Here is a 26,496-nt window from a genome sequence, read left to right on the forward strand (position 1 = left end):
TTTTCTCCTACTCGAACCCCGGTTGAAGAAGGAAAATTATTTTATTTTATTTTTTTTAAAAAGACATTGCCTTTGAAAAAAAGGAAGCAATTTATGACCTTTCTAGTTAATTATTCAGAGGGGTTTATAAGCTAAATATAATGTCTTTCCAATGGACCGTCCAGATCTCTTTTACTAGATCATGTTAATTTTTTTTTAATTCAAAGGAACATACACATTACATCTTTTTTGTATATTTCATATTTCTAATTCTTACATAATAAATATTTTTTTCGATATGTCTACATGATGTTTGGGCAGGGACCTTGGTTTGGGTGAGAAAATTAGGTGGAATTTAGCATGAACCACTGTATATCTCAGCAATTTTCAAGAATTCACTAAATTTTAGAACAGAAATTTTACATACAGAGAATTACTATTTATTATAATGTCACTCAATATTACCCAATACAGAATTGTAAATGTTACAAAATCTTTATTACAGATGGTGCCGTTCACTGCATGGTGCCAATTTAATTAGCAAGAGGGGGTCGGGCGGTATACTTACATAGAGCTGTTCATAAAGATGTCAATTATGACTGAGTCGACGGTGGCGAGTTCACTCAATTAAGGTCAGACGATACGTTTCTCAAATATCTGTTATTTATATCTTCGTAATGTATGAAAAAAGTATGAAAAATATTCAAAAACTGAAGAACGTGTCGTCTGTCCTTAACAACATTTCCTTCTAGAACAAGATAGGGTAGTTAGAAGCTTCCATGGTGGTCAGAGAAGGAACCCCCCTCCCCCACCCCCATCAACAACAACAACAACAATCATCACCAACAAGACACTTAAAACTTAGCAAAACTGGGAAACTATATACCAAGAATTAATTTATTTTTGCAAAAAGTTATCGTGGCTTAAAATTCTCATAATGTGTTTGGGGGGGGGGGGTTAACCACCCATAGTCAGGTGCCTGTGCTTTTTGGGGGAAGAAATTTTCAATACTACATTGTAAACAATTTTTTACATGTAAAGCGAAATAGAATACACTGACAGACATTTCTGGATTTGGTTCTTAGTATTTTGAAATAATTATTCAGATTCCTCTATCGTAAATACTTTACTTTCTTCTGTTGCTTTCTTCGACCAACAAAAAAGGGGAATGAGTATCAATAGATTTCTTACTAGATAAATTATGTTTCAGGTATAATAGTGCAGTTTTTCTTGTTCCTGAACGTGTCCAGCGATTTCTTCTGATTGGTATAATTACAACAATTATCCAGAAATCCGGTTATAATAAAAAATATGTAAAAAATGAAAATTATTAAATTTCTTAATCAAGTTTCTGTCAAAATTTGCAGCAGTGAAAATAATCACAAGGACACTGATTTCTGCAAGGTGTCAAATTTAAGGGATTTTGTGACTGGAATACTTTGGCATATATTTTCCAACATACAGCTGTAATTGTTGCAATAAAAGGAATGATGTGAATTGTAGTTCGGGGATAGAGCTACGATGGAGGAGGGGGTTGGGGGATTGGATCTCTCAGTAACTGCCGCAAAATGGTATTACACCTAGGACAATTGAATTTTATGCACGAAACAGAAAGAAAAAAAATATGTGTTTGAATAGTAATTTCACTTTCAGTAGAAAAACGTTATCCCCCACCCCCCAAAAATGGAGTTATAAACATCTCCTGTGTTCATATAAGGAGGTCTCGTTCTGGTGAAGCTCATAGCCTAATTAATGTAAACTCAGATGATTGAAAATATATTTCATTATTGGAAGACATTGAATGAATTATTGCACGTAATATACATGAAATTGGTGTGCGCTTCAATTAATTGTCAGAGCTTTAATCAATTGTTAATGAGCGCAATAAAACATAAATAAATAAATAAATAAAACATAAATAAATAAATAAAAATTACAGATATCTCTTTTATTTTATATGAAGATCTTTAATTATACTATCAAGGAATTTATGACGTCTATGTGAAAACGCTAAATTATCAACGTGTATACAGAGGTTTCATTTATAAACGTGAATTTTAAGAAAGTCGCGCTCAAATTTACATACATTTCATTTTTTTCCGACTAACCGATTACAGATTTTCTAACCGATTACCATCGTTCCGACCGAGTAATCGGTTAACCGGTTACAAACTGCCATCCCTACTTCAAATGATTAAAAATATATTTAATTATTTGGGTTTATGTTGATTGTGCGCTCCATATGTATTCATCTAATGGTCAAACATCTATCAATCGCGGTACATGCGATATTATTTGATTTTTGATCGCCTGAGTTACTCGGGTGATCTATTGCCTCTAGAATCTGTTTTGAATTCGTCCATCGTCGTGTGTTAACATCTGAATATTGCCCTTTCTTCTATGGAATCATTGAACCAATTTTGGAATATGACATCTAAAAAAAAATAAATTTCATGGTCCCCACCTCCTGGGGCCTGAGGGGTGGAATTAAAACCATCAAAATTAGTGGTATCTTTGAACTCCCGGACATCAAGCAGTAAAACTGTTGGAAAGATTGTAATTTTAAAAATAAGCATTGAGCTCTCTATCAAAATTGTGAAATTCGTGGCCTATGCGTCAAGGACGGGGCTCTATTGATTATAAAGTGAGAATGCATATATTCTGTAAAAGTCGTCTTCTCTGTCTTTGGGTATCTAGCAAACAGTGCCTGGCTATGATGAATTAACCCCTGGGTCAGGGGCTCTGGTGTTAGGACAGGGCTCTATTGTTAATGTAGTGAAGATGCATTTGTTATTTGAAAATCTTAATTTCTCCGATACTGGTATTTAACAGATAAACTACAGTACGCGCATGGTTATGATGAGCCCTTGGGTCAGGGGCTCTGGTGTTAGGATGGGGGTCCTTTTATCATATAGTAAAAATTCATTAATTCTTTGAAAATCTTCTCTGCTCCTGGGTATTAAGCAAAGAAACTAAGTGCATGATTATGATGAGCAAGGATGACTTGTCTAAAATCATTTTATTCCTGGCTCTTGGGTAAGGGATTTTGGTGTTAAGGAGGGGCTCTATTAATTATATAGTGAAAATGGATTAATTCTTTGAAATTCTTCTTCAACTAGGAGGCTAACAGAGTACAAAGTTGTATAAACATGCAAAGGTATAAATGATTCATATTCGTGAAACTCTGGAGCATTGGGTCAAGGGTTCTGGTGCTTTGCACTTGTAAAATATAAAAAAAAAAATCTGTCCTACTTGTGAAATAAATTTCATATTCAACTACTAAACATTGAATATCCTCCATGTACTTTAAAGATATAGATGCAGGAATTGTCATCCATCAATTGGTCATAATCTTGTAAATATTTTCCAGCTTCTCTGAATCCCAAAACCAATTACAACAAATATTGGTAAATGGCATACGGCCTCTTCTTGGAACAGAGACAGTTAGATCTGTTCAGAAATAGAAACATGATATCTTGGTCATTAAATACTTTATTTTGTGATTTACCACCAAAAAATATCACATTAGGATTTTGATGATAACAAATGCCTACAAAACAACCATCCAAAACACAAAAATGAGAGTACAGAATCAATGCACAAGTGTAAAGAATCATTGCACTAGTTGAATTCACCTGCTTTACTTGCTAATATAAATATGATAGAAAAAATGAATTCGTCCATCGTCCAACATGATATCTTGGTCATTAAATACTTTATTTTGTGATTTACCACCAAAAAATATCACATTAGGATTTTGATGATAACAGATGCCTACAAAACAACCATCCAAAACACAAAAATGAGAGTACAGAATCAATGCACAAGTGTAAAGAATCATTGCACTAGTTGAATTCACCTGCTTTACTTGCTAATATAAATATGATAGAAAAAATGATAGACCCCCCCTCCCCCCCCCCCCCCCCCAAAAAAAACTGACTAAGTCATAAAGGGTCCCACAGTATGCTTATATAAATAATTTAAACAATGGTCTTTCAAGTGTCCTCAGAACCTATAGGAGTCTCTTTCAATTGTGCAGTGAATTAGATGACATGTTCAAGTGATTTGAACAATAGAATAACCATTTATACATACACAACAATATATCAAATCCATAATCTCAATCTTTATGAAGTGACCCACAAACCTATAGATACCTCACTTTAACCAGTTTCCATCTACCTCTACATATGAAGTCTGTAGATTACAAAATGTCAAAGTTGAGTAAGTGATCCTAAAACCTGTAGGCCTTTTCCTTTACCCATTCTCTACTTATATACTAAATACAAAGTGTGTAGAAGGGATATGTAGATTTACTATACACAAAGTAGGTTTCAAAATGTCTAAGTTACTGCACCACAATGTTTATGGTAATAATCTTTTGTTTTGACCTTGACCTTCATTTTGGTGTCTTCCTTTAACCATTCTCTACCTATGGTAAGTGTTGTTGGTAAGATAAGAAAAATACTAAATATTGCATAAATATCACATATATGTATTATGATAATGGTAACTATTCTGACCTTGACATTTGACCAATTGACTTACAAAACCTGTAGGCCCAATCCTCTAAACCATCCTCAAACAATGCATTAAATATGATATCTATATGGGTTGAAAGTTAACGACTTTATCGTCCCGTAAAATGTGTTGATGACAGACAAACCTGCATGGTGATTACTAAAGGGCGCACACATCCTGATGTGGCACCATAATAAAAAGCGATTGTGAAGCTAGCACATACACATGTACTGCACTCTTAGTATACTTTACATAATATACAGAAAACATAAAATCTTCATTAAAATTTTTACAGTGAAAAATGTCAAGAAAATAGTCCCTCATTCCTCATGATTTCATTCCTAATATTTGTAAGTAAGTAGCCAAGTTTGTTCTTTCCTCTCCAGGATTTTCGGCTGTGAGCTTTGGGGTTTTGCGCACCAAGTCCGATTCCCCACAATCGATCACGTGGTGCAGCTTCCACCAGAATGCAGGGGAATGTGGCAATCAATGCTCTCATTAGATTTTTATTCTGTTTGAACTAAGAATAGGAAGGAAACATTTAATTTATATACAAAGTCAAAACTTTACTCATTTTTTGTTTAAAAAGGAACAAGCAACTTGATAACATTCATCAACAAACAACTTTTCCAATTTTAAGGATTTAATCTCAATTATGATTGACCAAATCAGATTATTTTATATTCATCTTGATCAAATCTGAACATCTTGGACATGTAATACATGTAATTATTTTGAAGAATTGGAGAGATAAAGAGATAATCATTACCTTTGCCATAATCCCCCTCTTCACAACCTTTTCACTGATGTTAGCCCAGTGTTTGGCATCAAAATTTTGCACTTGTCTTCCTAGTTTTTTCATTTTTACTGGATCTGTTGCTTTCATTATTTCATTGGCATGATATGGATCTTGAAATATCACTATAAAGGAAAAGTACAAGAAGTAATGTCTAGGGTGTATAAAAAAGTTTTTATAGGTTATTCCCCCTTTTACAAAACTTAAACCCAGTTGTTCATAAAGAAAGATTGTTTACAAACATCAAAAAAATAAAAGCTTGGTCAAAACAGTGAGGAATGACAGTATTTTTAAGCAATTTCCATGTCCTATAAAGTTAAAAAAAAAATAACTGTCTAATAAGAAACATAGTATAATAACCATCTAATGCTTCAGCTGATAAAATGGAGGATTAAAAAAATCTGCTATGACAACTTTCTACAATAATATATTTAGGACATACAAATATTTTTTATATTTTTATGATGGCAAATATTATTGCATGACCTATTATCTCATTTGCATGACACATTTTTCTTAACCTCATAATGATGTTTGAATGAGATTTATCTTGTTTGCATGATATATTATTATCTTATTCACACAACTCATAATGTCATTTGAACAAGATGTTATATCATTCACATTCATTCATATAGCTAATTTGTTCCCTAAAACAGAGTTATCAATAAGTCAAGTTGCATTATTTACAATCTCCTGAAATTTTTCCTATTTTTGTGACCATCTTGAAAGAATCAAAGATAAAATGTTCACAAAACATCATTTTTGCTACTTTTAAAACTGAATTTGTATTACCGGTACATGTATAATGTAAAAAATTCCTGAATAAAAATTGAAGGCATCTAAAAATTGTTCAGTACATAACTTGGAATGACAAAAATTATGTAATGATTTTTTTGTTGTACAATATTTATTTATTGTTTTATTTATTGAAAAAATAATTTATTTTCATTACACACATATATATAATGAAAATTTCCTGATTTACCCTTACCCACATACTGAAATCAACTTCCAATACCATATACAGTAAAAAACACATACAACGAAGTGCCAGGGATGGATGATTTTGCTTCGTTATAAACGTAATTCACTATATCTGTTAAGTTCATAATGTATTTTACAGCCAAGGGAAATGAAAATCACTTTGCTGTAAGTGTCAATTCATTATAAGCGTGTTTGCTGTAACTGTCTTTTACTGTACAAGTCTATGGCCAGCCTAATATACTATCATAACAAAGAGATAAAATTGAATAGAAAAATCACCTCATGCGAATGAGATAATAAAACATGCAAATGAGATACGAAATATTTTGTCATGCAAATGATATAATACCTCATGTGAATGAGACAATAAGTTGTTCATATGAGATAATAATAAGTCATGAAACCAGGATACTGTGCACCCATGCAAATGAGATAATAGTCTTGCAAACAAGGTAATAACTTAACAATGTGTGTATGACATAACATCTTGTGCAAAGAGATATCCCATGCTAATGAGATGATAAGATAAGTCATGCAAATGTGATACATGTAATGTCTTTCAAAAGAGAAAATATGTCAAGCAAATGAGATATTTATATGTGGTGCAAACAAGATATTAATTCACGTGAATGAGATAAGTCATGTGAACAAGATAATAAACTGAGCGAACACTGTAATATCTCGTGGGAAGGACATTAAATTTTGAGCATATTAAGAAGTAAGCATGTAAATCCTTCTTCATTATCTGTATTTTGATTAATAAAATATCTATATTAAAAACCATTTTCAAAGCTATTGTTAAAATAAATATCACTTCCTAAATATACCACTGTAACTTTGTCATCTTGGAAGAAACTTTTTTCCCTTTCTGCATGGTCATTTTTAATTTAGTGGAGTGAGCTTTGAAAATGACTTTTCTGGCATTGAAAGTGTGAAGACTAATTTTTTCTTATGAAAAATAATAGTCCAAGTGGTATGACTACATATATAGAAGTTCACTTTACCTTACAACATATAAGCTGACATTGAAGTATGACAAATTAGTGTGAAAAAATGTTGACAATTCCACTTGCTAAGATTCACAGTACCAGTAATCTAAAAGCATCACATTCAACCACAATGAAGCATGGCTTTACTTTGAACAACATATTATTACCATCTACTGAAAATTTGAACAAACCTGCTTTTTGATGCATCATATACTGCTCACTGCAGCTATAGGTGACCCCATCAAGGTCAAATTTAGCTGGATGAAAGTTACTGAACGGCGAAACCTTTCCAAAAAAGAAATGAAAGTGTTCTTTTCTGTCCTTTGAGTAATCTTGTTTCATTAAAGTTATGCTGTCTTGTAAATTTAACTTTGTTTTCTCAATCAAATCAACAGAATTAAACCGAGATTCTCTCCTTGGACTTTTTACTTTTTGGGAACTTGAGGGGTAATCTGGGTTGGAGTTCTTTTGCTCATCTTGGTTACGTCTGGGACTGGAACTTGCAGAAAAGTATTCACTGATATCTTTATGCTTCCTGGATCCTGTAAATTTATCTTTGCGTGATGAAGAAAGATGTCTATCCTTGTCTCCTCCGAAGCCTGAAGATTTATCTTTGGGGTGAGAAGAAGAGTGTTGCTTATCTCTGTCCTGTCTGGAGCCTGAAGAATTATCTTTGTGTGTAGAAGAATGGTGCTTATCTCTGTCACGACTGGAACCTCGAGATTTATCTTTGTGAGTAGAAGAATGGTGCTTATCTCTGTCACGACTGAAACCTCGAGATTTATCTTTGTGTGTAGAAGAATGGTGCTTATCTCTGTCACGACTGGAACCTCGAGATTTATCTTTATGTGGAGAAGAGTGGTGCTTACTTGTATCTCTGTCATGACTGGAACCTCGAGATTTATCTTTGTGTGTAGAAGAGTGGTACCTTTTTTCTTCCCCTTTGGAACCTGAACTTTCATTATTTTCGGGAGAAGAGTTTTGCCCATCTTTGCCTCGTCTAGAGCTTGAATCTTCTAAATTATCAGAGGAAGAAATTTTCTTCTTCATTACTGAGACTCTATCTTTTGATGGAGATGAGTTGTGTTTATCATCAGCATCAGACATTTTTACTTTTTCTGGGTAATGCCTCTCGTCATCATTAATGTTTTCTGCAGTATCTACTGATTCATTAGATTTTAACACCTTTGCCTGCTTGCAATCATCACTCGATGTTTCACCTCCTGATCTTTTCATCTTTACAAACTACAAACAGTACAGCAATCTGGAAAAGAAGTGTCATTTGATAAAAAAAATATATGCAGTATTTTGCAAATTATTGTGTTGTGTGTCAAACTGGTAAACACGTACCTGCATAGTAAGATTTTTTTTTGTTTTTGTACTTGTATTATGATTGATAGCTAGCTAGCACATATATAAATGCAATATATGTTAATAAGCCATTGAGGTATTCTTAAAATGTTATTTTTAAATACATTTTTCTTTTCTTTAATCTAGTCTGTGTTTAATATTTATAAAGTTTACTTAAACTTGATTGTAATGTCAATAAATTGTACAGCATACTGAGACTATGTTCTTTTTATTGAAATCAATTATATAAAACCTTTTAACATTATCATTTTTTAGGATACAGTCACAATTTAAATTAATTTATCGTGTTATGCTTCTATATTTAAAATACATATTCAAACCCTTCAAAAACTGTTTGTCCCTGTCAAAAGGATATCTACTTTCTACTGATTTTAGTGAAACCGTTATTTCACAACATATTCGCAACAACTTGAATATTAAAGAACTTGTTTACAATATATAAGCCTCTCAGCTGCAAAGAATGGTAAACTTAGTTACACATCAGACATAGCGTATAACAAAACTGAAATCAAAGAGCCCAAGCAAAAGTAAGACTGAAGGTATGCATTGTTATAAACGTATGATTTAAACAATAATGCACTCCATTGAATTTGTCAAATCAATATTATTGTCTGTTTTGAATTTTACCTGCAATGATTTGTTTTCCCTTTTCCTAGTTGTTGTAAAATTTACTAATTTTAGCACATTTAAAAAAAAAACGACTAAAGTACATACCAGCGAATAATGTGGGGGTTTCCAGGAGTTCAAAACGAAAGTAGATAGGGAAGGTAAGCAGGTGGTGTTAGTTGGCTATTTACCAGTTTTAGGACTAATTTGCAATTAGCTCAGGCAATTTAAATAAATAGACACTATTTCTTTTAGATAAAAAGGATTTCATTTTATTAAGAAAAAGAATAATGATATTAAGGTTGAAATGGTAAGAAACAACTTTCGGTTTCTCTACATCGTGATGCTTGATGTGTAACGTTATACATGTATACCACTTCTGATACAACGAATACTTGCACAGAAATGTACAATAAGTACCGTAACTGAAGTTAGGGTATCGTTTGTTCACATTTTGAATGTTATAATTAAAACATTCAATTTTGGACGACTACACTAAAGAGAATACAAATTATACGTATGCATATACTATAATGCAGTGATATGTTGGAGGAATAGGAATATTTCTAGTAACATCCAATATCGCAATACATTATTGTACAGTGTATATGCTTATACTGAGTGTCTTATAAGTCAATACACACAGTGACCACAGAGATATCACATCACAGATTTGCTGATAAGATCTAATGGAATCTCATATCTTATGTATAAATAATATCTCTGAATAGCATGCAGATGCAGGAAAATTGAAAGAAAAAATAATGGGCAATTTTGTGCAGTTTTGCTAGAAAATGAATATATATGATAAAGATATATATAAATGGAATGAATTTTTTTTTTCAGGTATGGCAGAAAAAGACTTGGAACATCAGGTGACAGAAGCACTAAAAAATCTTGAGGTAAATGATGCAGAAACAGAAAAATGCCTGAACTCACCAGAAATTGTCCAAACCAAGCCTGAGAATGAGTCAAGTGATTTAGTGGAAACAGAAAAGCCAGCTGAGTCTGCAGTGGAACAAGAACCTAGTATAGAGGCAAGCACATCAGAAAACTGTCATAGTGATAACGATAATCAGGAAACTGTAGAATTAGTGTGTACAGGAAACACTGAATATCAGCAGGAAAGTGAGGAGCAGGGAGAAGAAACATCAGAGCCGACAGAGAAAGAGGAATCTAATGACGACCATTCAGACGAAACAAAAGCCATGGGTGAAAAACATTCCAAAAATCACACAGACAAAGAGGAAAATTATGATTATCAGGGAGAATACAAAAATAGAGGAAAAGGCCCCTCAGGGGAAAACCCAGACCATGGAAATAGACATAGAGGTAATGACAATCAAGGGTGCCGACCAAAAAAGAAACCAGGGATTCAAAGACTGTACGGTGGAAGTGGTGATGAAAGACCAACCAAGGAAAGGAAGAATGAGAGATGGGAGAAAAATAATAGGAATGAGGATAGCAGAGGGGAGGAAAATGATCGGAAAGGAAACAAAGGAAAATCTAAGGAGAAAAATAGGAATGAGAGATGGGGGGAAAATAGATGGAATGAGGATAATGGAGGAGAGGAAAATGATTGGAAAGGAAACAAGGGGCAATCGAAGGAGAAGAATAAGAATGGGAGAGCTTGGAATAAGAACTCTGAATTACCTGATGAGAGAGAACAATATGAGTACTTCTGGAGGAGTCACTCTGTCTATAGTCAGTGGTATATGACAGAGTTTGAGGTTGATGGGTTAAAGTATAATTGTGCCGAACAATATATGATGCATCAGAAAGCAGGTACATATCACTTACATATTCATGAAAAGTTCACCTTTTTAGATTTCTTTCATTGATTTTTAAAAATTCAATTCAATTCACTTTATTGACAATTACCATGTCGGCATACAGTCATGACATAAAACGAATTAACAAGAATAATACATACATATACAAAATGACAAATGTGAGTTGAACAAAATAATGTAGAGTATATTCACATATCTCTAAGTATTCATTGCTGACTTTCTTTTCTGGTGTCAAAGCACTTTTTCAAAAAACAACATATCCTTCTAGCAGTTGTAATATTTGTAGGATTGACAATTTTTCTAATGGGATTATCACTAGTATATGTGTTTACATTAAATATATCAGTATAATTGCATCTAAATTGGTCATACTTTGAACAGTATAGAACAAAATGTTTTTCATCTTCAATAAATAATTTACATGAATAGCATAAACGTTTTTCTCTAGGAATAGGGGGTTTACAGTATCTGCCCGTTTCAATATACAATGGATGGGCACTGATCCTTAATTTTGTTAATACAGATCTAAAACTTTTCTTTAAAGGCAGCTTTAAATAACTTTGCAATTTGTATTCATTTTGAATTACAATTTTACTATAAAAAGCTAACTTTCCAGAGTTTGATTTGCTTATATTTTTCAGTTGTTCATGTATCTTGTTTTGGTAATGCTCTTGTAATTTGTTTTTCAAGGTTGTGTGAGAAATATCCAAAGAAGTGATATTTAATTTTTGTAGTAATGAAGACAGTTTTCTTTGCCAAGATATTCTAGATACAAGTTTTTTGTCTTCTTTAAATGCAGAAATCACTAAATAATTATTATAATCATGTTTGTTTTCCATTTCCTTAAGTCTCTTAAAATATTTAAACATATATTCATAACATAAATAGTACAAAGGAAAACGACCCAATTCACATAAAACAGCAAGATTTGATGCCTTTCTATGTACCCCTAGTATGTCTTTAAATATTAAGTGTTGTGTTTTTTCAAAAGGAAATTGGTCTGAAGACATTAAATCACATTTGAAGTCAGTTATCCATACTTCAGATCCATATGTAATAATTGGTATTATCATTGACTGGTATAATTTTAACATAATTTCAGCTGAAAAATTAATGTTTGCAGGAAAATTTGATTTAATAGCATAATATGCTTTCCTAGCACGTTCTGATAGTTGTTCAGCTGCAAATTTCATTTTTCCATCAGATCTGAACACAACACCCAAATATTTATATTCATTCATTATGTTAATCATTTGGTGATTGTAATAAAATCTAAATGATGTTTCATCATCTGTTTTTCTTGAAAAAATCATAACATCTGTTTTATCCATATTAACACACAATTTCCAGTCTGAACAATATTTTCCTAAAACATCTATACAGTTTTGTAGACCAACTTCTGATTCTGATACAATAAAAAAGTGTTAAAGGTTATATTTAACAATGTTTAACAATTCCACTTTGATATTTTTATCAAATGTGGTTACAGTTTCAAAGTAGATGTATACTCACTATTTGTTGATGCACACAAAAGAAGGAAGTTACTTAGTTGCCTTGTCATTGTTTCATACTTTTCTAATTTTTCTCTAGAACTGATGAAGGATAAAGATAGTGCAGAAATTATTATGGCATTAGATCAACCACGTGAAATGAAAGAACAAGGAAGATACGTGAAGAACTTTAATCAAGAGTTGTGGGACAAAAATTGTAGAAATATTGTTGAAAAAGGAAATATGGCAAAGGTATTGTGTTTGAAAATAGATTAAGTACATGTAGCATACATTTGTTCCATTGATAGAGAATTGTAATGTGCTAGAATGAATGTTTAGTCTGCCATTGTGATACCCTTCAAGGAGCCTCTGTCAGTTTACAGAAGAATGTTCAACATTAGTGCTTGTGATATACATGCATGTATATGAATCCACTGAAGAAATATTAAACACCACATAATTTATCCTTTTCAATTGACATTTTGTAAAAAGTAGGTTTTTAAATAAAAGGATTAATGCACATGTATAAATTCTAAGTTAGAATTTTCATAAATTTCATGTTAATGAGCATTATGTAGACAACAATCATTATTTTTACTTAAAATGCTATAATGGGCACTGGATGGATGGATTCATTTACTGATCAGAGGGCTGAAAGATTAAGACTGATGCCTCAGTCTCTAGTTATAATGCTCCGAAATTTGTCAAAGTATGCAAACATCCTGATTTGATTCATAATCAAGATTGTTCAAATCATGCTGGTTCCTATCTAGGCGGGGCCACATCAAAGTTTTTCATAGGAGAATAATTGCTTTTGAAAAAAGGACAATTAATAGATGTCTCAAAGGATTGATATAGGATTGGTATAGTGATCATATAGCTAAACATTGTTTAATTATCTTGGTGGTTATTAGGGATTTATAAATATAAATGTATGTGTTTTTTAGAATATGCCTCAAGAATCATATTGATCTGCCATAACTTTAAAAGGTTAATTTATACTGTTTTGAATAGTGAGTTGAACCTGATAGACTGTCCAGTCCAGTGTAATTTATTTCTTCATTTTAAATGTTAAACCTTTTTTTTTTTTGCTTTCAGTTTTCCCAGGATAAAGAATTAAAAGACATTTTATTTTCAACATATCCAAGAACATTGGTTGAAGCAAGTCCTATGGACAAAATCTGGGGCATAGGGTTAGCAAAGGAGGATAGAAGAGCTTGGAATAAACAGACATGGAAGGGACAGAATCTATTAGGCGAGATCCTGACAAAAGTTAGAGACACTCTGATGACTCAGGAAGGGATTTTGGACCCAGTGGACCCAAATACACTAATGGAGGTTTCTGTAAATAAAAGTGACCCAAATGCAGCAAAGGAGGCTTCTGTAAATAAAAATGAAGAGACTTCTGTGATGAAAGAAGATTCAGAGGCTGAAAAATAATAATAAAAGTCCTTTTTTAATGGACCATTAATTATTTTGATAGAAATATTGATTAGTGATACCGGGGTATATACTTTTTTCGACAATATCTTGCTGTCATTTTGCTTACTGTTATATTCAAGTCTTTCAGGTGCTTGGTTTTCATACCAGGAGTATCTGTTTGTATCCATTTATTTTAGGAAATCTTTTTCTCTTTTCAATTTAAATTTCATATGCTGTAAGTGTTTGTTTGTAAGATAGATCTATAAACAAGATATGTTCTTATGCTTTCCTATTTTACAGTTGAACTCCGGTATCTCGAACACTGATATTTCGAATACCATGGATATGTCAAAGTGATTTTGAAATCCCAGCCTCTTATTCTTTAAGTATTTTACTCTCAACATCTTGATTCCTTGAATATTTCGAAGCTTTTTCATGGTCCCATCGAGTTTGAGATAACGAGGTTTGACTGTATTTAAATCAGTTTTAAATGACAAGATTCTTTCAGCCATACCTGTCTAATCAAACATTAAGATTGATCATGATTATTATAGATATATTGACAAATTCTACATATACCATACTTGATTCAATACAAAGACATTTTCATGACCAGTATTATTTTATCGCCTTTTAAGAACTTGTTTAAAAGGAATTAAAAAATGAAGTTCTCTGGAACATCGTGATAAGGCCATCTTTAAAAAAAAATCTTTGCTTGCCCTCTTCCATCTCAGGATAAAAAAAACTGGATAGTGAGTAGGGGCAAATTTTTTTTATTCAAAAACATCAAAAAAAAGTTATTAATAAATTTAAAAAAATATTGTTTTCTGAAGATCAAAAAAAGTTTGAGTTGGGCTGTTTTTAGTCGGTCGGTAGAGGGCAAACAATTAATTTTTTAAAGATGGTCTAAGCAAGATTTACAATACATGTGCATGTATTAATTTTCATTTTTTTCAGTTAACATTTATACTAAAAATGCTTTTTAAATTTATTGTATGCATTATAAAATCTATTCGACAAAAAATAAGGGGCCAGATGTTTTGAATTTGACAAACTAGGTATGGAATACATATATGATGATATGTATTAGTTTATGGAGAAATTCATGAAAATGTCCTGTAGTTGAGAGTTGTAAACTATCAATATCACACGTTAATTATAGAACTGCTAGTATAGATTACTAACTGTGAAACTGTCCAACTCTTTTCTTTTTAGCTTTTCTTATCACCCGTTGTTTGGCGACCATCAGTCCACCCGCCTTTCGGTAAACTTTACACATTTCTGATTTTTTCTCAAGAACCACTGGGCCAATTTCAACCGAACTTGCTCAATTAGAGTGCCCTGTCATCTACAAAGGGGAGATAATCAAGAAAAGTAAAAATCTTCTTAAAAACAACTGGAACCAGAAAAGTTGAAACTTGGGTGAGACCTTCCCAACATGGATTCTTAAATTGTTCAAATCATGGCCCTTGTGGATAGAGAATTTGTCACCCAGGAGCTTCAAACGTTCCATCAGGGGGTTCCCAAACAGGGCACTGCCTTGGACCCAATGGGGGCCTTGAGCCATCCCCAGACCCCTCACTGTAATTTATGCCTCTGCCTCATCAAAGTCCTCGCTACACCCCTGGAAGGGGCCACAATAGGTGGAATAAGAGGTGGATCAAAGTTTTATATGAGAATATATCTTAAAAAAGACTATTTAAATTCTAAGAGTATCAGCGCCATACTAAATCATATTAATATGCAAACATAAGTTTTTTTTAAAATTTTAACCCAGGGGGAATGCAGGGGCTAAATTCAGGGATTAACTTTGTATAATTCATGCATACAGGAATCTAAAAAGAAAAAAATCAAGGCCATGTGTCTGATTAACATGGAAGCATCCCAAGTTGTGTGGATTCAAGCTTAGTTAAGTAATGACCCCTTTTGGCTAGGGTGGGGCTACTCTATACAAATTTTAAGAAAAAATGACTGTACCATATACATGTACATGAATTGTTTTATGATTCAGAAAAAAAAGAAAATGGAATGTAAAGGAATATAGTTAATGTGTACACAACTTTTTATTTCACCTGAGTTTTTGTCCATCATCCATCAAGCAACTTAGGTCATCCGTTAATGTATTTAAACAATTTCAGGTTCTTTTCTGGAACTGCTGAACAAATTTCCACCAGTTTTGGCAGATAGCATCTATGGGTGACAGGAAACAATTTCTTTTTAATATTATGCCCAATCCCCCTGGGCCTGAAGGGTGGGGCTTAAACCATCAAAATTAATCAATGTTCTCATGGACATTAAACATTCAAACTACTGGCATTATTGTAATGAGCATTGAACTTTCAAAATTATGAAATTCATGGCCCCAGGGTCGGTGTTTCTAGGGTGGGGCTCTGTAGAGTATATATTGAAAATGCATAAATTCTTCAAAAATCCTCCTCTCCCCTTGGATATATAGTAGACAAACTAAGGGTGTAGATATGATGAGCAAGCTAGGGGCCTCTTCCAAAATGTAAAATTCGTGCCCCCTGGATTGGGGGTTCTGGAGTAAGGGTATAGAGATTTATTGATCATGTAGTGAAAAATGCATTAATTCTTTGAAAATCTTCATGAGCAAGAGTGCCTCTAATTTCATGGCCCTGGGTTAAGGGTTCTGGAGTTAGGACAAGACTCTATTGATCATTTAATGAAAATGCATTATTTCTTTGAATTTTTTCTTCTTTCGTCCTAGTTATTAAGCAGTCGAATTAATTCCAAGGTAATATGATGAGCAAGATGCCTCTTCAAAAAAATTGTGAAAATCATGGCTCCTAGCTGGGACAGGGATTTTGGAGTAATGAGGGGGCTTTATTGATCATGCAGTGAAAATGCATTAATTCTTTGAAAATCTTGTTCTCTGCTCTGGAGTATTTAGCAGAAAAACTAAAGGTATGATTATGATGAGATAGGGTGCTTGTTTGAGCTCCAGAATTGTGAAATTCATGGCCCCTGAGACAGGGGTTCTGAAGTTAATATGGGGCTCTATCATGATCATGTATGGGAATACATTTTCTGGGGGTATTTTATTAAAACAGTAACTTGATTTGAAGAGCCATATTACATTGAGTTGACAGGCACAGATCATCAGATCAAACAAGACGCAAAGCTCGAGTTTGATCTGATGGTCCAAACCTATCAACAAGACGTGATTTGGCTCGTCAAAGTTACTGTTATAATGATAAATTTCTTATATACAATGTACCCATCTATTATTAGCAAAATAAAATAAAACTTTTGGGATCAACTATCTGTTACTCTTTTGATTGAGTACCTGGTTACTCAGATGATTTTTCATTAGATTTCTAACTGTCTTTGCTCATGATATATACTGAATAGTAGCTGTATTAATGTAATGTCTTTACAATTTTCACATATATCTTATCCTTTATATATTCTAATATTTTTTTTATAACACAAATGTATTGCATATAAAGTTAATACTTAAAAAAACACAATATCTTATTAAAAAGATTATTCTTGAATTATTAAATTTAAAAAAATTCAACACATGACAAAAACAGCTCAGGATGTAATATTATATCCTGTCATACAGCAAAAACATTCTGATGAGACTGGGAAACAGCTTGCATGAATGGAAAAGCAAGAAAATTTTTAAAATTAATGGATTTGCTTTCCATAATTTCAGCAGATCTGTATCTTCTTCAAAAATAGTTCTTAATCTTGTACAGGTGACCATTATATCAGAGATTTTTAAATGAGGTAATTATAAGCAAGTCTTCAAAATTTGTATAATATACTTACCGGTATATCGCACAATAATGAAAGTCATCAATTACTCAAATAGATAAACTGTGAAAACTAATCAAAGCAATCCTATTCGTGAAAGCCTTGATCAAATCTAAAGGTATATAATGTTAAATAAAATTGGGGATTTGTTGGAATACATTTATGAACATTTTTACTTATTTTGTAAAATGTATATATCCGACTAACCAAGTAGCATTTTAAAACCAATACTTGCACTGTTTCATGATTACCTGGTTAATGATACTCCTTGACAACACTTATAGCTGCAGATTTTCTACAAAACCTTTAACATTATTTTCCAAATTATTACATTTTGTTCTGTGTTATTATATTAAAGTGCAATTTGTAAAAAATTACACATCAAATAAACTTGCATTTTTTTTCCAAACATTAACAACTAGAACCATATAGATTTAATTGAATAAATATTTATTCATATGTATCTTTATTCATAGATATCTATGACTCTCTGTACATTAGATACAACCTACAAGTATAAATTCTTATTCCATCATGCAATCAAGTAAGAAATTAAGATGAAATTAGGCTGCAGAAATTCAATGATTTTCAATATACATGTAACATACATGAAAAAGAAATGTTCGATGACTGTTTAAAGTAACTGGTTCAACAAGCTGTGAAATGTATTTATACAGGCCACTTGGTATTCCCTCAGTGATAGAGGCATTAAACTTAAAAATCAATTAACATTATTTTGTTGAGTGTATTATAATTATGGACATTAAGGTATGATTAGTGTACTAGTTTTTCCACAAATGAATCGATTACATCATCTTCCTGCAGTCCTATGAATTTATCCATTTTCCTTCCATTCTTGAAACCAATAACTGTTGGCAAGGATTCAACCTGTAGATAATGAAAAGTTACTGTTTAAGTCACTTTAATGTTTTTAGTTTTCAATTACTAATTTCTTTAACTAGCACTCGATGTAGTTATTACTTCTATAATGCATGCATCAAAAAGATATGACCAAATAAAAATCTGATAATAGCTCATGACATTGACCTTATCAAAATGATTTTTTTTTCTCTACACCAATATGCGTTTTTATCTGAAAAATAAACCCTTAACAAGAGGTTCAAATTTATGACCTTGAATTTGCCGAATTATTTTGACATATCTTTTTTGATAACCATAACAAAAGCTCCTGTTTGGTGCTTATCACATTCTATTAGACTTTCTATTAGACTTGTAATTGACTTTAAAACTTGACATATCTGAATAAAATTCGACTGTCATATTAATTTTAAAGAAGTTATTAATAAACATCACCAGAAGGTTTATAAAATTAACTTTGTAAACAACCCATGAAGTGTATTTTGAGATATTCTATATCCCAATAATTGTCAACTACTTAAAATCTACACACAAAAAATGCCACATATAGAACTACAGTGAATATCGGGGGACAAACAGAAAAAAAGCCTACCAAATATTCCATGGCAATTTCAACATTTTCATCCACATCCACTTTTGCCAATGCAACCTGCCCTCCTTTGCTGGAAATAATTGCTTCAAGCCTTGGTCCAAGGAGTTTACAGGGACCACACCACCTGTCAAAATAGGAAATAGAATTGTGAAAGCATAGCAGCATTCATCAGAATCTAGATACAAGAGGCCCATGGGCCACAGCACTCTCCTGAGTCACCATGACCCTTCTGTTCTTTATCATCAGATTTTTTCTCTATATATATCCTATATGTAAAATTAAGATCACATATTGTGGCCTGCCCTACCCCTGGGGTCTTGATTTGAACAAACTAATATCTATGCTACCTAAGGATACTTCCATATATTTATGACTAATTTTGGTTATCTGAACTTTAATATCAAAAATACACTATATATTGCTTAAAACCTGAGATAATAAGCACCATCCTCAGATTTACCTGGTCTGTATACCCCTGTCAATCAAGTGAATTAAGGTCCATCATTGGTTGCTTGAAATTGATTGACATTCAGCTACTAGTCCCTGTGTTCAACTTGTACACCTTGTTTGACGCTTGTTGCGACCATCAAATTAACTTTTGGTCTTTTGATGTTTACTGCATATATAACAATGCAATAAAGAAGCCGTATCGATGCAAAATTTTTAACTGTGTAATTGTAATATAAACAGCATTCTAAATACTCTAAACATTCTCTGTTTAGTAGACTAGCACCCAGCTGAAGAGCAATGTCTGTCAATGACACATCAAGACACATTAACCAATGTGCAATTTTCTTTAAATAAATGTTATTATACAATTAAATGTTAAGAATGCAATAATTACGTTGCATGAAAGTCAACAACTACAGGCACAGGGTTTTCCATCACTCTGGTTTGAAAGTCCTTAGCATCTTGGATATTGAAACACTCAAATTTCTTCTCAGCAGTCGCTACATGCCGATGAGGATTGTAGCTGATGTTTACGGCTGGGTAGTGTGGGTGTTGTGCTTTCCTGAGCACTGCCGTTGAAAGGCTAGCTCTATTAATGAGTCCTATGATACTTGGAAGAGGCACCTTTCCATGTTTACCAACAGTCCGGAGACTACGTAATAAGCATCTACTTGACATCCTGCAATAAACCACTACAACTTCTTACTGGTTAAGAATTGGGACAAGTTGTATGATTTACTTGACTTATTCAGTAGCTTTAAAATAGAAACAACGCATTTTCTTACTTTTGGAGGTCGGTTGAAAACCGGAACTGTGTACTTCGTCATAAAAAAAATAGATAACTCTTTCCAAGAATATTCCTTTATTATTATGTTTCAATTTTAAGTGACCTCAAGTCATTATCTTGACTTTTTATAGAAGATAAAAGAAAGTCATCCATTCATTGCTTAACTTTTAATATATATATATATTTTATTCAATACACATGCTTTGAAGGAGGTTAAATGTGCGCAGTTTCGGACACGTTTTTCGCACTAAATGTAAACCACGCCCCTAGCAACTGATTGATTACACATGGCCACCCTTGGGAAAAGTGTTTCTTTATAACGTAAGCAAACTTTCGTTGGCACTCTTTTATATTTCGTGTTTTAACTATAAAGTTTTGCATTGACAGTGTTTTTTTTCTACCGATTTAAAAAAAATATGAAATAGGTCTAGGTAAAATTTCAAGTATAATAAAAGATCAATAAAATTTTTAAATTGAAGTAAATTGATTTCTTTATATTATAATTGAATTTTGATAGCTTTCAAATGAAAATTTACTTGTGTAAATTTATAGATTCTTGTGATTTTCGGGAAAAATGCTAATGTGTGCAGTTGCAACTAATCTATTCTATGAAAATGATATGTGGCAGGTGTGCTAGGATTTGAAATAGTGCCTACCATAATTATTTCATGTAAAATTTTGGCTTAATGACTGCATGTTGATGAGTCACATTCATGATTAAAGCAACCAAAATGCAAAGTGATTAACTATGCTTTCGTCAATGTGTTTCAAACAACCAAAATGCAAACTAATTAAATGAGAAAGGAGCTTCTATATATATCAGTATATCTTTATATACTTGTACATGTAATATTTTAAGATAAAATAAGTTCTGAAATAAAACAAGAAAGAAAAAAAGAAAAAAATTCTGTGATAACTTTATCCTTGCATTCTCGGAGAAAAATTCAGTTTTGATTTAATTAATAACCCACATCTTATGTATATAGTATAGATATAGTAGGTGTACAAAAATTCCCCTCACTTCTCAACTTTCCTGCATGAATAGGAATATTTATATATAACAGTTTTTGACAGTTTCAAACCTGGAGTCATACTATAACTAATGCATACTTATGAAAACACTTAAAAAGATTTTCACTCTAATTAACACTTTCCCATAATGTGTTTTTTGTGTGCGGTTATTGTTTAGTGTGCACTGAGGATGACAGTTGCAATGGAAACACAGCACCTTCCCGCAGTAAGGGTACTGTCAGCACCAACACAAAGTAAAAAAACAGAAGCAATGCCCAAACACACTCTCTTTGGCACTGCTCTGGAGGTCTTTGACCCAGAGGAGCGTGAGGCAATAAAAAATATTGACCTTGAAACCCACAGAGTACCAAGTGGCCGCAAATATATTCAGCGTTATATGGTTCCTGAATTTGTAAAAAATCACTTAAAAGGTATACCTGCATGCCAGAGCATTAGTAATTAAATGTTAATGTTTAATACTAGATCTAGGTAGAGTAATTTAATTAAATGTAATCTATAAATGCATGCTGAAAATTAACCCTTCAGTATTATATATTGTTCTTCCCAAATAGTAGTTTTATCCTGCATAGTATCTCTTTCTTTCTCTCTCTAGAAACCTACTGAAGGAAATCAGTATATCCCAGATAATAATACCCTAGCTTTTATTCTCTTGGACACTCTTTCTGATATAATCATTCCATATTGCTGAATATATACAGTTGAACTTCGGTATCTTGAACACAGATATCTTGAATACCATGGATATGTCAAAGTGATTTTGAAGTCCCAAGCACTTATTTCTTAAGTATTTTACCCTGGATATCTCAAAATATTTTCTTGGTCCCATGAAGTTCAAGATAACGAGGTTTGACTGTATCTAAATATATATATATATTGCTTCTTGAGTGGTGACTTGAAAGAATATTACATATGTTCACACATTGATTTCATTCTTTAATTGTTTTTCAAAAATTTTGGCTCATATTATCATGGAGCACTTATGCAAAAAATTGATTTCTAAGTGTTGTTGAAATAAGCATTGTTTTAAATTTGGCAATGAAATAAAGTTTAAGATTTTTAGATAATTTATTTTGTCTGCTTTTAAATCTAGATAGAGAGGTTAATTATTATACTATTTGAAGATTAAATGTCACAATAAGATAATTGCACATTTAAACAGTGCATTGAATTTAATGAGTAATGTGCTTTTTCAGGTAAGTATTTAAGAGAACAAGTGTATTTACAAATTTATTAATTAATTTAAAAAGTATTTATTATTCATTTATTAATTTTATTTTTTATTTTAATTTTTATTAATAAATTCATACTTATGGTGAAAATTAATTCTATAAAAATCTGATTTACAGTGAATAATATTTTAACAGCATACTAACAGCTAAGTTTGGGTTGTATTTTAACCACATTGCTGCACATTATGTGACATTCCTTGAAATTCATATTTTAAAAATACATGTTTACATGGAAGCATATATTTACAGAGGATAAACTTTTTTTAATTCATGTAATTTGATGAGTACTTATCACTGATATCCCCCCAGATAGTTAAAAAAAAATAGGCAGATAAACAAATCCTTGTGGAAGATTATTATTTTTTTCCTCACAAAAACAGGGAAAAGACTTTTCATTGAGAAAACTAAGAAAGATATAGAAAAACAGAAATCTGCAGTAGAGTCTGCTAGGAAATCTCTACAAGAAAGAGAAGAAGAGGCCAAGAAGTTTGAAATGGATGTATATGAAGGAATGAGGGATGGGGATCCAACCCCAAGACAAAAGATTCTGATGACAATGGAGGCCTCAAACATGCTAAAGGAAATGAATAGAGTTGGGCTCAATGAAAGAAACAGTTACAACAGAGATAAATATGGCCGAAAGCCAAGTGTTCACAGTTACAGTCTGATGGGAGACGTCATGCGTCCAAGAAATATGGACCTTCCAAGCAGGAGGGAGAACTCGAACTACTCACAGCACAAAAAGGAAAAAATTGAGACAGTTCTCCCACTAGGACCCCAGGATTCTAATCAATCTGCAAATGGGTCAAGGCCTGCCTCAAGAAGAAGCTTAGCTGTCGATTTGCCGGAAAATATCCGCCATCAGTTTGGAAGCAAAATCTGCGAATCTTTACTTAATGATGAAAAAGTGGTTGAAAGAACCATGCAGAAACAGAAAGAAGACAAAGAGGCTGCTTACAGAGTGCGGAAACCACTTTCAGTTCCAACCATAGACAAAAATTTAAAACCAGAGTACGAACAGTTAGGAAATTTTATGAGGATGAATGTGTTCCCTGGTTACAACGTTAATCACAAAATCAGCACAACAAAGTCAACATTTACAGATTCTGTTCACCTACAGCGGGTTCCCGACCCAGACAAATGGCGCTACCAACGGGATGAATTAAGTAAGTATCATCTAATGCAGTGCCTAGAATTTGAATCCTTATTTTTTTTTTTTTACACTAAAAGAAGTAATGGTAAATGAAAGATTACTAATTTGCAGAATATTTCTATACTTCTCTAAAATTTGCAAGTAAAAGAATACATGATAAAGTCTAAATTCTATAATTTTTTCTTTAGACTTTAATGAGGAATATCTAAAAATCAATTCCTTTGTATGTTACAGATGCAGAATTTTTACACTTTTTTTGACTTGTGTCAAAAATGCATTTTTGATAGATCAATAGCAGTTCAAACTCCCAACTAACATTATTGGTTAAAAACCTTCAAGCATTTATATATACAGTAAAACTTGTCTAATCTGGACAGACTACAGGTTCCAAAGAAATTGGCCGGATTAGACAACATTCCTGATTAAACAACATTTTAAACAATTGAAATATAACTGATTTAATCATATTAGACAGGATTTTGGAATCCAGATTAGACAAGCTAGTTTACTGTATTTTTAGGAAGAACAGTATTCCAATCAAACATCAAAGCTTTTAATAACATATTTGAAACTAGTCATTTAAAAAAGATGCATTTTATGTGGAATATATACACACACTGCAAAATGAACATCTTGTCAATTTTTTAATCCTTTTCTTCCTTCTTGTTAATTTCTAATTAATACTTTTTGAAGCATACTTCTCTCTGCTTTAATTGTAGAAGTATATACATACATAGCCAAACCTCTTGGAAGCTTGAACATATTCCCTTTAATTTACAGGCACTTGGGCAGAACATAATGTAATCAACAACAGGATGAAAAAGGCTTGGCAGAGTTATTTTGAAGAAACTGTTGCCAAAAAAGCAAAAGCTTAAAAAAAGCTTTAATATGCTCTACCCTTTATTTTCTTCTCTTTGCACACAATTTGTATTAGGATTACACTACTTGTAAAAAATGAAAAATGATCAAAAATAAAAATTCTTAGGTACGATAATTTCAATCCCAATTCAGGTACATGGGCTGAATTCAACATTTTGAATGAACGTATGAAAAAGAGTTGGAACGATTATTTCACCAACCTTCCCAAAGCCGAGGCAAACTGGAATAGAAATGCTGCACCAAAACCAAAACCTGCACCCAATCCTACTAAACAGAAACCAGTTAAAAAGAAACCAACTCAAAAACAAGAAAACCCTGCAAAACCGGAATTTGAAGAGGTAGTCTTTGAAACACCCCCTATTACTCCCCCTCCTGATCAAGGGACAGTAAAACTGGCCCCTACAAAAGACAATGAATTTTGGGATTTTTATGATAAAGGAGGGAAAAAATAATTTTTACTCTTTTTGATAAATGAAAATCTGTGATAAAATATTGTTTTTCTTTATTTTTAATGTTACATGTACTTTCATTTGTTATATATCATGCAGTCATTTTGAGATTATATGTGTGCATGTACCTGTATTAATTTAAAGATATTGTTTGCCTATAGTATTAAGTGAGAGCAAGGCAATATTGGTGTTATAATTTCTTATCAATATATATATATCTTTTGATTTTTTTATTGTTGTCAGCATATACCTTGTCAAGCATTGTTTTATATGTATAAATAAAGATTGATTGATTGTATGTTGTTTAACATCCCTCTTGAGAATTTTTCACTCATATGGAGATGCCACCACTTGCTGGTGGAGAGCTGCAAATTTTGTCCTATGCTCGGCACTCACGGCCATTGAGCAGTGAGGGGTCTTTTTCGTGCCAGCACCTACTGCGACACGGGACCTTGGTTTATACGGTCTCATCCAAAGGACCGGTCTCCACGTCCCACAGTGGGATTCGAACCTGCGACGTAAGGATCAACTCCTTACTTCTCGACTCTAGAGCAGACGCTCTAACCACTGCGCCACGCGGGTGACTATAAATAAAGAAGAGAACGAGATAATTAAGGTCTTCTCCTTTTACATTAACAAACTATGATTTTACTTGTATTGCAAAAGCGCAGTTGCAAGTGCTTGAATAAGTTATGTTTGAATATCCATACATCACAGTTTCTTAACATAAGAAAATTTTCTTCCAAAGTTAAGAAAAAAAAAACTATCAATGAGGAGTGAAAAGCCCACTATCATTGTCATCAATTTATTATTTGAATTTATTAGCGTGACAATACAAAATTCTAACTGTTTTTAAAATGTTCAATAGTCAATACCTAACTGAAAAGCAGTTATTCCACTTTTAAACTTTCTTTACACAAGCTCAAGAATTCTTATCCAATAAAACAAATAATGAAACTCTAAATTCAGTAGATAAAAATATTTGTTTAATGTCAACACTATTAACAATAGAACTTTGATAGATTTTCAATTGATTTACGTATTTAATCTAAAATAAATCACACTTCTTATCTCTGTCGCTGTTAATGACACCTAATACACATCAGGTGCTGAGATGAAAGACATTTTGTGCTATTTTGGCAGAGATCCATTCTAGTTTCAATGCACTGTTGGAGCCATCACAGTTTTAAATTTTTAAATGGCATGATAAAGTACAATTGTCAGATTGTTAAATAAATTGATACAATAAAAAATAATCAAACCTTATCTGTTAGCCTTTGCATAGATATTTACTCTGTATATTGGACAG

General features: G+C 32.4%; 5 protein-coding genes across 8 annotated transcripts in view; 3 read left to right on the plus strand and 2 right to left on the minus strand.

Annotated features, from left to right (window-relative positions):
- LOC133190462 (spindle assembly abnormal protein 6 homolog) overlaps positions 1 to 26,496 on the plus strand; it is a 281,161-nt gene that overhangs the window by 202,419 nt on the left and 52,246 nt on the right. The gene's annotated exons all lie outside the window — the stretch shown is intronic.
- On the minus strand, positions 3,913 to 8,544 carry LOC133190469 (uncharacterized protein DDB_G0283697-like). 2 transcript variants are annotated; one of them, XM_061326125.1, is made up of 4 exons: positions 8,166 to 8,544; positions 7,464 to 8,102; positions 5,270 to 5,421; positions 3,913 to 5,020 (listed from the first exon to the last, which is right to left on the minus strand). In XM_061326125.1, exons 1-4 carry the CDS (start codon positions 8,506 to 8,508, stop codon positions 4,805 to 4,807), a joined length of 1,350 nt encoding a protein of 449 aa, XP_061182109.1. In that variant the 5' UTR covers positions 8,509 to 8,544; the 3' UTR covers positions 3,913 to 4,804. The 2 variants fall into 2 exon arrangements, with proteins under 2 accessions (XP_061182109.1, XP_061182108.1); XM_061326124.1 differs by having other exon boundaries at positions 7,464 to 8,544.
- Positions 9,372 to 14,085, plus strand: LOC133190468 (uncharacterized). The gene is made up of 4 exons (XM_061326123.1): positions 9,372 to 9,410; positions 10,096 to 11,034; positions 12,633 to 12,784; positions 13,631 to 14,085. The coding sequence occupies exons 2-4, from the start codon at positions 10,098 to 10,100 to the stop codon at positions 13,970 to 13,972; spliced, it is 1,431 nt and encodes a 476-aa protein (XP_061182107.1). The 5' UTR covers positions 9,372 to 9,410; positions 10,096 to 10,097; the 3' UTR covers positions 13,973 to 14,085.
- On the minus strand, positions 18,171 to 20,516 carry LOC133190483 (thioredoxin, mitochondrial-like). Of its 2 annotated transcripts, none has more exons than XM_061326140.1 (4): positions 20,432 to 20,516; positions 20,053 to 20,337; positions 19,209 to 19,332; positions 18,171 to 18,625 (listed from the first exon to the last, which is right to left on the minus strand). In XM_061326140.1, exons 2-4 carry the CDS (start codon positions 20,334 to 20,336, stop codon positions 18,512 to 18,514), a joined length of 522 nt encoding a protein of 173 aa, XP_061182124.1. In that variant the 5' UTR covers position 20,337; positions 20,432 to 20,516; the 3' UTR covers positions 18,171 to 18,511. The 2 variants fall into 2 exon arrangements, with proteins under 2 accessions (XP_061182124.1, XP_061182125.1); XM_061326141.1 differs by having other exon boundaries at positions 20,444 to 20,462.
- LOC133190472 (ciliary microtubule inner protein 4-like) lies at positions 21,636 to 25,438 on the plus strand. 2 transcript variants are annotated; one of them, XM_061326128.1, is made up of 3 exons: positions 21,636 to 21,887; positions 23,087 to 23,872; positions 24,871 to 25,438. In XM_061326128.1, exons 1-3 carry the CDS (start codon positions 21,647 to 21,649, stop codon positions 25,188 to 25,190), a joined length of 1,347 nt encoding a protein of 448 aa, XP_061182112.1. In that variant the 5' UTR covers positions 21,636 to 21,646; the 3' UTR covers positions 25,191 to 25,438. The 2 variants fall into 2 exon arrangements, with proteins under 2 accessions (XP_061182112.1, XP_061182113.1); XM_061326129.1 differs by having other exon boundaries at positions 24,640 to 24,994.

Source organism: Saccostrea echinata, unplaced genomic scaffold (assembly GCF_033153115.1).
Source record: "Saccostrea echinata isolate AGI-Se365-2 ecotype Australia unplaced genomic scaffold, CSIRO_AGI_Sech_v1 ptg000022l, whole genome shotgun sequence".
NCBI lineage: Eukaryota > Metazoa > Mollusca > Bivalvia > Ostreida > Ostreidae > Saccostrea > Saccostrea echinata.

Bases quoted from the DNA above. Each gene is read 5' to 3' on its own strand.
- LOC133190469 (XM_061326124.1), bottom strand. From the start codon at position 8,508: ATGAAAAGATCAGGAGGTGAAACATCGAGTGATGATTGCAAGCAGGCA. The intron at 5,422-7,463 runs GTTTGTTCAAAT...TTTCCTTTATAG, and splicing joins TATGATGCATCAAAAAGCAG to TGATATTTCAAGATCCATAT. The intron at 5,021-5,269 runs GTAATGATTATC...TCCTATTCTTAG, and splicing joins AGAGGGGGATTATGGCAAAG to TTCAAACAGAATAAAAATCT.
- LOC133190468 (XM_061326123.1), top strand. From the start codon at position 10,098: ATGGCAGAAAAAGACTTGGAACATCAGGTGACAGAAGCACTAAAAAAT. The intron at 11,035-12,632 runs GTACATATCACT...ATTTTTCTCTAG, and splicing joins TATGATGCATCAGAAAGCAG to AACTGATGAAGGATAAAGAT. The intron at 12,785-13,630 runs GTATTGTGTTTG...TTTTGCTTTCAG, and splicing joins AAAAAGGAAATATGGCAAAG to TTTTCCCAGGATAAAGAATT.
- LOC133190483 (XM_061326140.1), bottom strand. From the start codon at position 20,336: ATGTCAAGTAGATGCTTATTACGTAGTCTCCGGACTGTTGGTAAACAT. The intron at 19,333-20,052 runs GTAATTATTGCA...CTATTTTGACAG, and splicing joins GTTGTTGACTTTCATGCAAC to GTGGTGTGGTCCCTGTAAAC. The intron at 18,626-19,208 runs GTAGGCTTTTTT...CATTATCTACAG, and splicing joins AAATTGCCATGGAATATTTG to GTTGAATCCTTGCCAACAGT.
- LOC133190472 (XM_061326128.1), top strand. From the start codon at position 21,647: ATGACAGTTGCAATGGAAACACAGCACCTTCCCGCAGTAAGGGTACTG. The intron at 21,888-23,086 runs GTATACCTGCAT...TCACAAAAACAG, and splicing joins TGTAAAAAATCACTTAAAAG to GGAAAAGACTTTTCATTGAG. The intron at 23,873-24,870 runs GTAAGTATCATC...ATCCCAATTCAG, and splicing joins CTACCAACGGGATGAATTAA to GTACATGGGCTGAATTCAAC.